The following is a 17186-nucleotide window of genomic DNA, read 5'->3' on the forward strand; positions in this document are numbered from 1 at the left end:
GGAACAGTGATCAAATGACTGCTAAAAAAAAGCAAATAGAAGGTTGAAAATAATATTAGTAATCTTGTCTCCAAATAGCTAAGTTATATTCTAGATATTTTTTTGGTGACTTGCTATGAAAGTACGAACATTAAATGAGCCAGCAGGATTTTCTCTTTGCTCTTCAGAGGCTTACAGTTTGCTCACAGATGGCTTCTGTCTCAACTCAGTTTAATCCAATCAACTCACCTCACTATGTCCTATAGTCATCTATAAGACTGTTCTGGGTTTTTTGGGGTGAAAGCCAGCTGCTTCTTCGTGCTGATACTGGCATACGGAATATAGCAACAGCACATCCTTTCCCTCATCATGTGTCCATGGCTCTCAAGGTCAAAATTGCTGAAACCAAGGTAAAGGAAATTGAGTTTGTATCGTGGATAGTATTTAGAGAATCAGAAAGCTACCACAGGGCTTGAAAGAGCTGTTGATTTCATTCTTACAGAGCGTTCTTCAATGTTTTCTTCCTAAACAGCAAAATTAGAAGGACACTTTATACTATAGTTGTGGTACTAAGTACTGCAGCCTTAGAAACCTTTTAAAAATATTATAAAAAGGATTTCCAAATATGTGATGCAGTTCCATTTATGAGGTATAATTCTTGGAAATGTCTAATAAAATCCTAGAGTGATTTCTTAAGATTCTTTCCTTAAGTGGTTTTAACATACAGTTAATGACCCAGTAACTTTTAACTTGTTTTTTCTGCTTTGAAAAACCCGAGGATTTGGAAAGCGGTTGGCAAATTAAGAGCATTCTGAGATTATAAAAAAAATAAATGTTTGAATTTCAGTGGGAGTGTCAAATTAAAAAAATGAAATAGAATGTGATGCAACTGGAAAATTTTCAAAAGGTTTTCATTTTTATGTTACATGCATTTCCTTATCTCAGCTGAGCAAAGCATTACTCTGTCTCTAAGAAAGAGGCTAAGAATATTCTGGGTACTAAGACAAAAATCCTGGCCTGCAATGCCAATGAAAGTTTGTTGCTGACTCCAAGAGACTCTAGGAATTAATCTACTATAATTAGAGATCAACAAGTCATTGGCTCACAGCCACCCTTCCGCTCCAGGATTATCAGTTTGGTCTTTTCTTACCACTTTTATTACACTTTTATTATTATACGAATCTGCATGTAGAGCAACTAAGGCTTCAAGGAGGCATTTTCTAGAGGAGGGACAGAGGATAAAGGAAAATTACTGGAAATGTGCATCTGCTTAGAGCAATGGAATGAAAATTATTCCCACTAGCAATGTGCCAAATATTAAACTTCCAGTGCTTAGAGATACTGAGGAGGGCAGGAGGTAGCATGATTGCCAAACTTGGACATGTCATTATGCACCATGGAGAAACAAGGATCATGGAGAAACATGGGTTATTTGGCCAATTTAATTTAGAATAAGACAAGAGAGTGGAAATGGGAAAACTATATTTAGCTATCAAACCAAACTACCTGAAGAGAGAGTAATCATTCTCAGTTTTTGCTTGGCTTTGTTTTTACAGAGGGAAGGTGAAAAAAAGAGTAAGAAGACTGTCCTGGGCATTTACTTATCAACATATATCTTTTGTACAGGAATGATGGATTTCACTCCTATTGCTTTAGAGGTTAAAGCTCCTTCATGTCTCTCCTTGTGGGAGACAGATGTACAATTCAGTATTTAGCGCTTTACAATATTTAGCAATATAAAAATAAGCAGTTTGCTAAATTCATGGTATCCACACTTCTGTCAGTGTCATATGGTTCCATAAATGTTACCTACCAGACAGTTATTCAGGGAACTAAGGCCAGATGATTTTAGATGATGTTTTACTGAAGCTTCATCCAGAGATGCATCTGGTTTTGATTTGCAGGATTTGTTTTCTAAAGGCTGTTTGTTCCATTGGCTAATTGCCTTTACAGTTTAAAATGTTCTTCTCACATCTTTCAGATTTCTCTAGCTCCAACTTGCAGTTGTTTACTTCTTGTGGCTTTTCTGACAGATTAAAGAGCTCTTAAGTACCTGGTATTTTCTGCCTGCTTAGGTACTTATCCATCCTCAGCCCTCAGTTTAGCAGATTGACCTCTTTAGGGCTGTAGCCCTTCTGAGAAAAAACCCTACAAATATTTCCAGCCACCACCTCCCTTTTGTGGCTCTTCTCTGCATGTTCTTAATTTCTTAACTAACTTACAAAAGTTCTTCCCAGTCTGTTTAGAGGCAATAATTCTTCTTTATTTCAATTCACATTCTCCCACCTTAAACCACAAAGCCTGAAGGGTTTGTTTTGTGTCACAATGTTGCAAGAGAAGTTCTTAAAAATAAACAGCTCTTCTCAGTGTCACTCCTTCCTTGAATAAAAGATCCTTTTACAAGCATATAACAAACTAAATAAAAATGGAAACTGTACTTTAGAGATGGCTTATATTTTATATCTTTTGCTGCAATCTTTCCTGCCAACCGAGTTTAATTCAGAAATGGGGATAGAAAAAAAATATTCTATACGTTTCCTTTTCTAATTTTTTCTTTATTAACTGTGAATCGCTTGCCAAGATTATCATCCAGCTTGATCTTCAAAATACACAGCAATGGTAATTGCATTCAGTAACCAGTTTTGTTACAAATTCTTGAACATAAGAAAAATAAATAAAAAGAGCTAGTCTCTTTCAAACTCTGTAAAATGGAAATTATTTCTGAAACTTTACAGGGTCTTATACATACGTTGTTTGTGGGGTTTTGGTTGGTTTTTTGTTTTAGTTTGTTTGTTTTGGGGTTTTTTTTGTTTGTTTCTTTTATTATTTTTTGTTTCATTCCTTTAGTCTTAGTTGTTCTCCAAATAATTCCTCTTCCTTTTTAGTTATGAATATGCAATTATATATTTCCCCTACCTTGGTCCCTGTAACCAACCTACAGACATGTGATTCCTTTTACTTTTCTTCAAAATTGAGGCTGAATTAGTTGCTACCTATTTTTTTCTAAAATTTATTCCACTTATAAACACAGTATCATCATTCAAAGAGATAAATGCTGGCTTCTTTTGCACTAATATAATAATTCACCACCTGCAGTCCATAGGTTCTGTTTGGCATTCTGATAGCAGGAAAAATTGCATCCCGTCCCCTGTATTTTACTACCTCATTTATGCAGGGCCACTTTTCATGGATTTACTTCTGAATGAATACTCATATTTGGAATATTTCATCATCTTAGCCTTGCTTTTTCCATTTTAAATTTATTTCTTATCAACTTGGACAAGGAGTCCTATAAAACATCAAAACTTCCAAACTCCCTTGATGTCAGCTCAGTTCTATTGATCTCTGAAAATTCAGCATGGGATCTTGCAGGGCACACAAAAATGAGCAAGCTCAGGGTCCATTTTCACAAGTCCAAGTGTATTTCCTTAATAATGGAATCACAATAATAATTGTGTTTCCCCTAGGTCATAATGGATCAGAGTTTGGAGAGATGTGGAGGCCTTGCCAAATGAGTTAGCTGAACACACATTGCTAGTTTCAAATATTTAATAACCAAGGAAGGGCAAGAAAATTCTCAACTCATTGCATGTGTTGCACTTGCACTAAGAATTATACAATACTCTGCTCCTAAAATAGAAACCGGAATGCTTTAGTAGCAAAAAGCAAAATGCTCCCATTGCAAAACATCGTGGGCAATATGGAACTGGTAGATTGGGTTACTTGGTTCTTATGACTGCTCTCTACATTTTTTCAGAGGGAAGTAAAAAGTAGAAGATGTAGGAGGAAGGAGACAGGCAGAGAAGAAAATGAAACTATAAAGAGTTGGGAGTTTAAAAAATGACCATTGAAAGAGGAAAGGTACAAAGAAGTTAAGGAGAAATATGAGGTCATAAAGCACTATCTACAGCGAGAAAATACAAGACAGTCTGGAGTCTATAAAAAAGAAAAACTGATTTTACTGACCACTTTACTGACTGCAGTAAACATCTTCAGTTTCATGCTCTTAATCAAGCACACAATATTTCCAAAACAGTTGCTGAAATTTGGTGCATAGAGATGTCTAGACCTGATGTCCCATGTTTCCCTTTAAATTTTTTATTTAAAAATAAAAGCACAAATAATATCTGGACTGTCATGGTATCACAGAAAAACGGGAATTAAATTGTTCTGTTAGAAAGGCTATTATTGTTATCAAAACATACTAACCTTCAGCACATAATCTTACATTACACCTGTGGGAATGAAAACAAGTCTCTAGTGTCTGCACTACTCAGAAAGCCAACACAGAAGATCAGAGGTATGTGATCAGAGGTGTGCTCACTTGAAAGGATCTCAAGGCATTTTTATGAACTTTATCAGGCAAAAGCTATTAAGTTTTTCTCTGGCTTCATTGCTTCTCAAACTTCAGTTTAGAAATGAAGACACTGAAATGGAACGAAACAAATAAGAACAAAGTATCTTAGGAAACATACATTATTTGTATAATTGTTTATATAGTGTTTCTGTTTTCTTAAAGACACAGTATATGATAATAAAGTAGTGGTTGCTGGGTGAAACATTTTTAAGAGTATGTTTTAAATGTGGAGTTAGAAGTTATTTAGAATTAATTGACAAACAATTGAAATTTGAAAAATATTTAACAGATATGCCTCATTACTCATTGATGTTGTCTACATCCTTACCTTTGAAAGGAAACTGGAGTGATGTGTTTTCTAGAGGCTGGGAAACTTAACAGTTACTGCTTTACAATTTTCTGCATTTTATTCGTACACAGTTTCAAATTGCTTACAAGGGTAGCATTTCTTTTAAGTTAAAAACTAGGTTAAAAACTCATTAAGCCTCTGGATTATTTTACATTCTCAAAGTCCTTTGTGTAATAACTGGCAAGAAATGTGCTTCTCATTCTCTGAGCAATTATAAATTCAATAAGTAGTTGGTATACATTAATACAAGATAAAACCAAAGATCCATGCATTATAACAACACATTAGGAGCTGAAATGTATAAAAGAGTCTTTAACAGCTTTTATGTAATCGGCAACAGAAAAAATTCTGTCTAAATATTTTGTCTTCTGATTTTTATCTTTTTTTCATATAATGATGGATAGAAATGTGGAATTATTCCCTGACAACTGTTTACCTAATATAAATATGGCATGAGGTTTTACTGTCTTTTATCTTTCTGCAGGTTGTTCTGGTGAACCTGTTCATATGCATCGTAGTTTTCTATGCAGTGTACTATGTGGTCCTATCTGTGTGCTTCGCAGTATTCAAGTAAGACTTCTTAGTCTCTAGAATCATATAACAGCACAGTACAACAGGAATGATATAATGGGTAGAGATATGACCCTGTAGAGGAGGTGATCAGACTGGAGACATCCAGGCCCAGTTATCCTGTGAGCTCATTTTTCAACCTTACTGACGTGTTGTACATGAGCCTCTGTTCATGTCCACAAATTGGCAAATGCTGACTTGAAGCTGATAGAAAATATTGGTTCTAATCTACTTGCTTGCACTTGAACCACGTAAATACATGAACTTAAGAGCAATGATGACATTAAAAAAGGGAAAGAAAGATCTCATAATCGATAAAAAAGACAAATTATATCCCCTTAGGAAGCTGATTAGCATGTAGAGTGTCAGACGTGTCTTAAAGAAAAGTAGAGATCCTCGACACTGTGCAAGACAGCAACAGACAATGAAACATAAAGAGTTTGTAAAAGCCTGAGTATGTAATTTGAAATCATGTTTAAAAACACAAAAAATGTGTCATATAATTACTTAGACTTTATCAAAATCTATGCTGGTTAAATTTTTTTTTTTTAATTTCCACAGGATTAAAATGTTGGATGGTTTGGCACCCTTTGATTTTAAGACAAATCCCTCATGGATTAACCCATATTATTTAGGTAATTCAAGATTGTTTCCCCCTTTTTTTTCTCAGACAAGAAAACAGATTGTATCTGGATGTAAACTTGTCTTCCTTATGGACAGTATTTTAAAACTGTTTCAGTAGTATTTCCATATTTTAACTCCACTGCATTTTAATGTTTATTAATCTTTCCTTCACTTCTCATTTCTGTATCACTGCTTATCATTCAAGTGTATGTTAGGCTATTCCTTGAGTTGTTCTGATCTTCCATCATCTGAAGAAAAGGTGCTGTATTTTCAATGCACAACAATTACTTATTTTCTGTAAAGCTCCACCACAAAGTTGTGAAATTTAATTTTCACACTGCATTAAATTTCTTGGAACATACTGGATCCAGATCTGAGTAACAGGTCACATTCATCTAATGGAAATCTTGCCTTGGTAATGCCTGAATACAGTGTGCAGTTAAATTTCAGGGTCTGGTTGTAGCTCTGTCCCTAAACATGTCTACATTTCTTTCTAAAGTTCTCAAAATATATTCTTTTTTTTAAAAAAAACCCTCTCGTTCCTAAAAAATCACTTGCATACACGAAATTTTAATAGATTTTCAATCTATTTTACAAAAACCAAACCACATAATCTGTCAGTAAATTAAGTAAAACTCAAAACTAATTTGGTTAGTTCATCAGGTTGGAAAGAATAATTAAAATGGTTGCATATTTATATGGTGTCACTACTCATTTCTGATGAAAAAAGGGCATTTCAGCTGTAGTAATGGGAAAGAACAATCATATTCCATTATAGTTACTTTTCAGGGACTTAGTGTAATTACTGTATCTCAATATGATTTTTTCCCCCCAGATCAGCTAGTTTGATGCAGCATATTTATATGCCAAAGATAGCAGCTCTATCATGCACCTGATTGGCAGTCCATCCTCTTCTCTGTCCAGCCTATGAAATAAAATGGAATAGCAACTGTTTAAAGTCTGTGGACACAGAGACAAAATGAAGGTCCCTGAATGATGTTGCTAATGAGTCTTGTTCATTCCTGTTAAAAACAGAATTAAGACTTTAAAAAATAACTTCAAAATAAAAATGGAAGTCAGCCCAGAACTGAGGTGTAATAACTGGCCCAATTTTGTAAAACAGTTTACAGAGCTCTGCCTACACTAAGCACACTTTCTAAATTATAAAATTATTGTCAAAATGTAAAGGTATGCCATTATAATAAAATGCAATAAACTAAAAAAAAAACCATCTAAAGTGTATTCTCAAACATTAAATTTTTTGAAGTGTTATTTCCTGCTTTTCTAATTACATGTTGTTTTCCAGTTATCTTCTTATTTTTAACTGTTTTTTAAAGCATGGGGTGAAAGATCCATAATACAGCGGGAACTAATTGACTCTATAAAGAAAAGAATAGTAATAAAAAGTCACACAATTATTCTAAATGCATAAATTAAACAGAGTGGAAACATAGCAACGGACTCTACTCTCAGCACAGTAATTTTAGGTATTATGTTATATAGTAAAGGAATAAATAATTTCCACAAAAATGTGAGTTTTGTATGCCTATGAATGTAAAAAGAAGAAGAAAATGCATTTGGCTGGAAAATTATATGACTTACAAATGCACAATTATGGCCTGTTGGATGGGAACTCAGGCCTAAAAGGCATCATGCATTTTCCACTCAGCCCCTGCTATCCCAGCTACTCACTAAGCATAAGGTCAAACCTTGCCCTAACAAAACAAAGGTCCCTGAATGATGTTGTTAATGAGTCTTCCACTTTGAAAAGTTGTTTTGAAAATTAGATTCACCCACTTTGGAAAGTTTTAAGTCTCAGCTTGACTGGGTGCTGAGACATCTCATATAAATTGTAATATTAGAGGGGCTGGATCAGGTGATCCTTGAGGTCCCTTCCATCCTGACATTTCTATGCTTCTCTTAATCCCTATGGTTTTCCATAAAATATATAACATTTTAAAGTCTTTAGGCAAATAAGGATAACCCACACAGATGCCTGTGGCAAGATGAAAAATGAACTTTAGAATGAAAATATTAATATTGTATTTAATCCTGTAAAACAGAATTTGCATAAGAATCAGATATTTAAATTTCCTATTGCTATTTTTTTTAATATAAGAAAGGAGCCTTTCAAAACTGCATTTAGTCTAAGTGTCTATTGCATTAAAAGAGAATGAAGAAAATTGACAAAAAATAAGCCCCTCCCCCCAATCCATCTGATCCTAAGATATTAGAGGAGCTGGGGGTGTCTGGGTTTAGATTCTGAGTGATAATCAATTTATCTTTAGTAGGTCAGAAAACAAGGGTCTGGATGCACTGCTAACACCACGCTACCCATCCAGTTATGCTTAATAAATTTCTCACCATCAGATTAATGAACAGTGTGATTTACTAAACCATGAGTATATAAATTCTTTGGATTGCCAGTGATAAATTTACTGTCTGCAAATCATAGGGAAAATGCCTAGCTTATGAGTAATACAGCCTAGCCAGAAACTGTGTGAAAAAAGAGACTCTATAGAGATTTCCTGGGGAGGGGGCAACCTGGGCAAAATGCATTTGATTCCCAGGGAAGGGGGTTGTGTGAGGGGAGGAGGCACTCAGACCAAGACTGCACGAGAGAGTGATCCTCTACAGATTTACACTATTAAAGAGACTCTACAGAGATTCATATAATTCCCTGGGAGACTGTTGATCCAGTCAAGTGTTCAAATCTTACCTGGGAGCAGCCAGTGCAGGGGAAGAACCTGTTGACTGGTCCTGGAAATCAGGGGTACCCCTGTGATGGTAACTTCCCTAACATCCTCTCCCCCATTGGCTATTTTTATACTATTTTATTTGACAGGTGGAGCTTGAGTGACTCTAGTCACCCACAGGCTTGGTAAAGGGTGGTCACATCTTGGAGGTGGGTAGCTTTAGAGATGGAGGTGTGTTTTCTGTATTATAATGAGAGATTATAATGAACAAAGTTCACTTTAGGGATATAATTTTGTCAAAAGGTGGCAGGTTGTTGGCCCAGGGTGTCAAAGATGCAGTTGGTGGGTATTGTTGCCACAGAGCATGGCCACAGCATCTCCACCAAACTCTGACTTCCATGCAATTTCTCTTGGAGTAAGCACAGTGAGTACCTCTAATAATGCCAATGCCTAAGGTAGTCATGGTACACAGGTTATGTCTCACCTGCTCCAAACACTGTACCTTCCCTTAAAAATACAAATATAACCTAAGTCACTTCTAGCAATCAGTGCCACTGTTCCACAGTGTCCTATTTTCATTTGCAGTTCTTGTGATATCATTGGAAACAACTTTCTTCATTTGTGGTCTACTGTTTGCCCTGGTTGTGGAGGAATGGGTCTGGGATTATGCTGTAACAGTTACTATTATTCATATCATCATAACTTCAATTGGTAAGTAGGTTTACTGCCAGATATATGCACAGGATCACAAACTGAAGTACCAATCAACTAGAATTCATCTGCTGCCTTACTGAATTAACTTTATGATTTTTCCTTAAAGCTAAATAATTACCTATCTCTAATTTCCTTCCATCTGACTGATGCATGCATTTAAACCTTGGCAATTAAAACTCAATTCTGTTTTTGTTGCAGAATTTTAGAACACAATTTTTAAAATAAAAATTTCAGAGTTTTAGTTCATAATCTGGCAGTTAATATCAAAGAGATCCAGCCTAGACACAATTGCAGCTTTCAGGAAATGTGTTTTTCTCTAAACCAAAGAATTAATAGTAGTTGTCCTGACACTCTTAGATCTAGTCATTAAAATTTTATCTCCAGTTCAGAGTAAAAATGAGTCTTGCTTCAGCAAAACCAATTTGAAGTTTTAAAGTTAGATCATTTGAACTAAATCTCACTGAGGAAAATAAAGTGTTTTACCATCAAAGCATGGAAAGGAAAGGAAAATAATGTAAATGAGGTTCACCATCACTTTTTGCCAGTAACCTGTTGCCTCTTCTCATGTTGCTTAGAAAAATGCTGCTATGATTATTTTTTTTTTTTCTATAGCAACAAGTTTAGCATTTTTATTTTAGAATTTTGAAATAGGAAAATGATCACTGGCAAATTAGGACTTCCTCCCTACTAAATAATAATTCATCTTCCAATGTTTTGTCCATTAGCACTTTATACTGACAGGATTTCCACAGTTTCTTTGACAAGTTAAGGCAGAGACCAATGGAGAATTAATTTTAAGAAACTAAGCATAATTTCCCATCCACTGATTTTGATTTCTGAAATTAAAACTACTGTTATTCCTTATGAATGTCTTTTGCATTTAAATCAAGGAGCTTAGAAAAAAACTACAGCAAAACCTGTTTTGATATGGGAAGGCATTTTCTATCATTATATTACATGATGCACTGTGATGTCCAAACACTCCCAGATTTCTTTCAGATGGTAAATCAAAGCTCTGATGGCTCTGATCTGCAGTGTGCCTCTTATCTCCCTTTACTACCTCTACAGCCCTGTCAGCTTATTTTTGGGGGTGAATACTATCCATATAATGGCCCTGTGGTTGATCATACAGTGGGGCTGTGGGTCAGTGTGCATGAGGCAAGGACAAGTACCTGACACAGGACAGAGCCCACTGTGCAACGGTGCTGAATAGCAGCCTGCAGACCCAATCTGTCTTTCATGCATGGCATCACCCATTAAACTGAAAATGTCAGGTAGCTTAATTTATTTGGATAGCAGCAATATGTAGACACTCTGCCAGGGGATCAGTGTCTCTGCTGTGCTAAATCACGTACAGATAAGTAACAAAAAAAAAAGGCCATTTCTTCTGCAGAGAGTCTAAGAGCTTCGTTTAGCACACACTTACTGGGTTAAAGACTTGCCTTCCAGTGGGATTGTTTACCAGGCTAAGCTTAATGGTAGGGCCAGGTATCTGAATGATCAGGACCTAAACATGCATTTGCAGTTTTAATAAGTGATAATTATTATATAATTATATAATATATATTATATATATAATATGATAATATAGATATAATTATTATATATAATGTATATAATAGAATGTATAATATATATACATATAATATATAACAGAATGTATAATAGAATGTATAATAGAATATATAATATATAAGGTATATAATTATAATGTATATAATTTATGAAACATAACTAACTTTGATTACATAAAGTACTGTTTGCCATTCCCCACCCTGATTGTTTAAAAATTTCACTTTCTCCTTTTCTTCTCCTTGCAGTTATGTCTGAATTTCCCCTGATGTTACACTGGTGGCTGGCATTAGGTAAAATTACATTCTTTCACATTTAAATTGTTAGACTGTGTAGAAAATGAGTATTTACAGTATGATTTTTTTTCTATTAAATGTTTGTTGTTACACTAATTTGAAATCTCTCCACATTTAAAGAAGAAATATGCTCTTGATTTATACTTCTTTTAATGACACAGGCAAGTAACACTGAGCTAGTATTTGCCTTGCCTTAAAAAAAAATCTTCTGTTATTAGATCAGAATGTACTCAGCTTATGTTAATCTTGCTAACAAATAGCAAATGCACTCACATTCTTAAAATAAAATATTATTATGTCCTGACTAATCAAAAAGATTCAGGTATCAAAAAGATAGTTGTCCAAACTAGTCTTCCTTGGTACCCTTTATGGAAATGGAAAGAAACAAACACCTTCAGAGGCATTTTTTATCAACACTATTCACAGGCATTTATGATAGATGAGATCAGTCCCAGTCATCACAAATCAGCAAATGGCAAACCTACATTTCTGAATATTTAATTTTCTTAAAAATTAAATGTATTGCTTTGTACTAGAATATATTATCTTGAAAAATAGTTAAGGGAAAAGATCTGGCTTCTGTTCCTCCTTCTTATCTGATGGATAACAAGGAACAACAGCTGCAGCAAATTCCTAAGCAATGGGGACAGGCAAAAAAATTCCATCCTGCAACTGGTTTTGCATCAGCAGCTGAGGAGACTGATATCTTTTTATGTGGTTAAAGTCTTCAGCAAAAAGCTGAAGTAGACAGAATGTTTTTTAAAAACAGAAGATAAAAAGAATGTGTGCTTAAACATTTATCATAACATTTGTATTGCTGTATAAAAATTATTATTAACCAGTCATATTTTTTTTTCAGGATGTGGAGTAATTTCAATGATTTGTGGAGGACAGATTTTGGCATACTACTTGTTCAAAGACAACTTCATTTACCCGACTCTAGATGATTTTTGAAAAGGAAATGTAGAACTTTTCTTTATATTTATATGAATTCTGTGGTTTTATTAACAGCATAATTAAAATAAAGTTAGCAACTATCTTGTTGTAAGACAAATATTTAGCTTACTAGACCTCTTGTATCTTACATTTGTTTGCAATACCAGTGTCATCACTTTTAGCTGTTGTATGTAATCACTTTTAGCTTTGTGTGTGTATTTTCCATTAATCAAATAAACAAATAGATACACTGTATCTCTTTTCTAAAAAAAAAGAAATCATAAGGAGATAAGATCAATGATGCAACATTCTTGCAAAATCATAGCCAGAAAAGAAAAAACAGATTGGAATTTAATGTTTTCAGTGTGGTTGACATCTACTGTGTTTTATGAAGCACTGACTTGAACTTAGGCTCTAGTCTGACTTCTCACAATCACTGGAAAAGTTCAAAGTCACCCTATCTGGGACAAATCACTCTAGGTTTACAGCAGTCTTTATTGGCAGCCCCTTGGCAAAGAAGAGTCCATGTACAGCAAGCACATAGCTCTGCATCTCTCCCCATCTTAAATCTATCAGCTAGAGGTTGTCCAAGACACCCCCTGACTACAATCCCAAATGTTTGGTTGACTCCCTTGCTTCCAGGGATGCTACAGACAAATGTTTTCTACTGTAGCTTCAGACTAATGATCCATTTATGGTCTAGCTGTGCTGGGATGAGAAAAGGCAAACGCTACCAAGCGTCACCTTTTTACAGATCCTTTTCTCTCTTCCCATCTGCATGTGCCCAGTGCCAAAGTGCCAGCCTATGTAAGGTGGTAATTTAAAAACAACAGACAAACCACAGCTATGGCTTCATGACTCCTTATCTCTTTAACCATAATAAAGTTGTAACAGGAAAATTATTAGAAGGCAACTTCATCTTATATACAATACTAGTGATTTGATTTCAACTGCAGTTTGCTAAGACTGGATTGCTGTTTGCACAGGAGTGCTGAAAATTGCATTCACCTTAATCTTATTCAACAGGTAACCTCTTCCCTGTTGATCTAATCACACATCTTAACATTTATTGCAAGTTTTACAATTTTCAATTAAGTTTCAATACTTAAAGTACATATACACTAAGCAGCACTTTTTAGAAAACTCTCAAAGGGATTGGTTTCTCTCAAGAATGATAGATATTTAAGAAGTTGTTTTAAAGCAAAACCAGGTATGCAAATCCATAGCATGGAAAAGACTTTAGAAGTTGTTCAGCATAATAAACTGCACACTGAAGCCCCCAGAGATAGCTCTGGAGAGGTAACTAACTGGCATGCAGTGATCCCTTTTCTGAACCGTGGACTGTTTTGTATCTCCATAAATATCAGTGGGCAGATAACTGAGTGGTATCATGTGCTTGAAAAACATTTGCACATTTCTTCTAGATTTCTTTCAGTTCAGAACTATAAAAACTGATGGAAAGGAAGTATTATCTAATGTAAAGTCATACCTCTGTCCTCATCCTCACACAGTTTTTGTGTGTAGGTAGTGTGCCATGTGGCAGAACATGAGTGGATTAGCTATAAAGTTAATCCATGGGTGGAACAAGTTTCTATTTTTAACCTGACAGGATTTTCCTCTTCATATGTCAGCCCAGCTGCAGCCTGGAGTAGGTCTGTTGCCTGGTCTTCAGATTTTCAACATTTGTTTTCCATTTAAAATCTTAAATCACTAGCAAGAGATACCTTCAGACTGATACGAAGAGTGCATTTGTCCCAGGATTTCTCCAAAGCACGTGCAACTAGGGCAGAGCTAGATAAGCAATCACAGCAAGAACTCTACTGAGGATTACAAGCACTAGAACAGCTATTAAAGAGTCACTAGCTTTTTATATTATTTTTGGGTATGGAATGAAAATTTCAGCATTACTTATTTAATGTTTTCTGTTACTTCTATGTTGAGCACCCTTGCTAAATATTACACATAATGTGTAGTGTAGGCAAAGTTCATTTTGCACAAATAAATTTTCATCGTGTAAGCAACATAAGCTACATCTGTGTGGGCATTACCTGATTTTAAGCCTTCAGATGTTATACTCAATACTATGTGATTTCTACTTGATACACCAGAACAGTACCTTTGAATATGAGAAATGTTCCTATTTCTGGAAAAAATGAAAAAGTGATCCACCTGAGCAATTTCCATGTAATGGATAACAGTCAAGACAGGTGAGAAAGAAGAGCTTCTGGAGGAAAAGAAGGGCACTGTAAATGTTTCACAACAGACCTGCCAAAGACTACAAGAAAAGACCATCACAGAAAGCAGAAGGGAAATGGGAAAACAACAACCAGGCCATGTGTTTTGGAAAAGGCACAAGAAATGAGAAAACAAAACAGACAAGATCAGTGAAAGAAGAAAAAAATCTGTAGACAAAACTTGTAGCACTGGAATCTCACACCGTAAGACTTGTATGCCATTTGTATGCCACAAACTGTTTTTCTGCTCATAGATTTAAGACTTACAATTTCCAAGTGAAGAGCTAGTTATTCAAACTAAGCCTGTCGTTTTTCCACCTCTGTAAATTGCATGGTCAGCATTGCCAGCTCTTTTGTATCCAAACTTACAAAAGCAAGCAAAACAGTACTCACTACAGGAGTACCCCTACAGTACTCACTATATTTATAATCCTAAAAATACCAACCACTGCTGCACCAGTAAATATAGAAAATGGTATGAATAATACCAGACCACCAGCGAGAGGAGACTGCAGACAGGTGTCTCATGTCTCATGTCTTCATGGACAAGATTCCTAAGGTCTATAGTGTCTTGACTAGAAATAACCATGAGAGAATGAAGTTTATTGAACCGAGAAGATGTGAAAGAATTAGACATTCTTCATTCTATCATCTGGTATATATATATATTGTCACACCAGAAAGCTAGATCCCTGTTAAGCCCCATGGATATTTAAAACTTTATTTAAATATTTTCTATCTTCCAAATGTGACTTATTGAGAATATTTACTTCTTGTCTTAAGATCCTGTGTAAGGATCCATCTGCTTAGTAATGGCTAATACTCTAATCTCTCCTTTTTGTGAGCTAATCACAGCCCCAGACAGCATGCACTCTCTCATTAGATGTCAGAGAGGATAAAGGTCTTAGGAATAGTTATAAAATTTGATTACATCATTAAAACCTTTTATTATTGGCTTTAAACCTTTTAGTGCTAGACTATGATTTTAAGAAAGACTCGTTTGCTCAAGGAGAATGATCCTTTAGATTGGTGAATCCCCTTTCAGACACACCAGGATAATTATGCCTGGGTTGTAGGGCAGTCTGTGATGGACTTAAATCCTACTCCATCCACTCTCCTATTTGGGGGACCAAATTAATACCTTGCTGTGGTCCTCCAGTTCATACACTTGGGTTTCCACGGCAAATAAGGGTAAAAAGAGGAAAGATGTGTCCTTGGATGCCATCCTGATGTGCAGTTGTATCAAGGCATTGGCTTAGACCGGGGACATGGAAAGTGACACTGCAACTACAGACAGCCAAAATCTGAGGAAAGGCCCTTGGCCACAATCTTTCAAGATTGCCTGGCCCTAGAAAACAATCAGAGCTGAATACAAGGATGGTGGCTGAAAGTGGAGCCTGTAAGAAATACGCAAATGTAGTTTCATTCACTTGTGGCCATTTTTCTAAATCAAGGATGGTCATAGACTGGCCATTACTGTTTCATATTTTCTAACAACAACAAAAAAATCCTAATACGAGATTATCTAATGGGGAAGTACAAAATGACTTGTAAACAAAGGGCCCACTCCTGCTTCCAGCAGCAAAGATCCTACTAACTCTATTGGAACAATGTAAAAGTATGACATACATATATATATATATATATATATATATATATATATATATATGCAGTCCAATCTCAGACTGATCTTGTCACCAGATTTTAAGCAGCAAAAGGATAATCATTTGAATAAAACATGGGTTATGGCAAAGTGCTCAAATACATTAGGAATAACCAATTTCCTAGCAGACACCTTTGCTCTGAAATTACATTTACATCAATAATTTTCAAAATACACTGAAAAAGTGCTTTGATTTGCTTCATAAAACATGGACCCCACATGAGGGCCCCACATGAGGGCCCCACAGAGGCCACCTTAGAAAAAAAAAGACAAAAAAGATCTGTATTTTTGATATCTGGTATGGTTGTAACTGGAGAGAATTGCAGATATTAATCCAATTCCATGGGAAAATTCAACAGTAAATCATACGCATAGAAGTTTGAATTTAGCACTTAAAATTAAACTTATTTCTAAAGTATTGTTTTAACAATGAGAGAAAATTAAAGTGTATCCTAAAAAAGTGGGGAATGTTCCCAAGTGTAATCTCAGAAGAGAGAAGGGCAGGATGTAAGTGGAAGTAGTGAAGAGGGTGTTTCAAGGATGTAGTGGCTTCAGTACACAGGAAGAATGAAAGAGAACCCGTAAAATACTTATGTAGCTGGTAATCTCTCTAATGGGAGATGTGCTGGTACTAGATCTTGGTAACATTTTTCAGTAAGTCATTTTAAGGCAACCAAAACCATTTGTGAACACAGATAATTGAGTTTTGCTTGAAAAAGAAAAAAGGGGCCCATTCATTTCAGTCCCATTAGATCACAGTTACTCTGGTTAGATTCACAAGAGCACCAACAGGACAAGAATGAGAGGACTGTAACAACAGTGGCTATATTCATATCCAAAGCAGTAAACTCTCTAGATCAAATTAATCAGTCATTTGATCCTGAAATATTTGCAAGTTGTAATTGAAATGCAAGTTGTACTTGAAAAGCAGCTACTGGTTTTCATTGTCAGGAAACAGCATTGGGTCTTCAGGTTTTGAGCAAATAAAATCAGTTTTGATTAAAACCAAACTTGTGTTAAACTGATTTTTTTTCCCTCAAAAATCTGCTTACACCAGACGGTATTTTTATTGGAAAAAAAAAATCCCAAATGACAATGTTTTGCACCTTATTTGTTGTATGTATTTTTAGAATGTGTAATGTGTCACTAGATAACATTTGCAGGCTGTTCCAGTTGCCGAGGTAACTATGTTATTT

General features: G+C 35.3%; 1 protein-coding gene across 1 annotated transcript; it reads left to right on the forward strand.

Annotated features, from left to right (window-relative positions):
* Positions 1–228: 228 nt before the first annotated feature.
* Positions 229–12194, forward strand: TMEM244 (transmembrane protein 244). The gene is made up of 6 exons (XM_071742483.1): positions 229–389; positions 5170–5255; positions 5817–5890; positions 9161–9286; positions 11110–11154; positions 12017–12194. The coding sequence occupies exons 1-6, from the start codon at positions 357–359 to the stop codon at positions 12109–12111; spliced, it is 459 nt and encodes a 152-aa protein (XP_071598584.1). The 5' UTR covers positions 229–356; the 3' UTR covers positions 12112–12194.
* The last annotated feature ends 4992 nt before the right edge of the window (positions 12195–17186 follow it).

This window comes from Heliangelus exortis, chromosome 3 (genome assembly GCF_036169615.1).
Source record: "Heliangelus exortis chromosome 3, bHelExo1.hap1, whole genome shotgun sequence".
In the NCBI taxonomy this organism is placed as follows: domain Eukaryota; kingdom Metazoa; phylum Chordata; class Aves; order Apodiformes; family Trochilidae; genus Heliangelus; species Heliangelus exortis.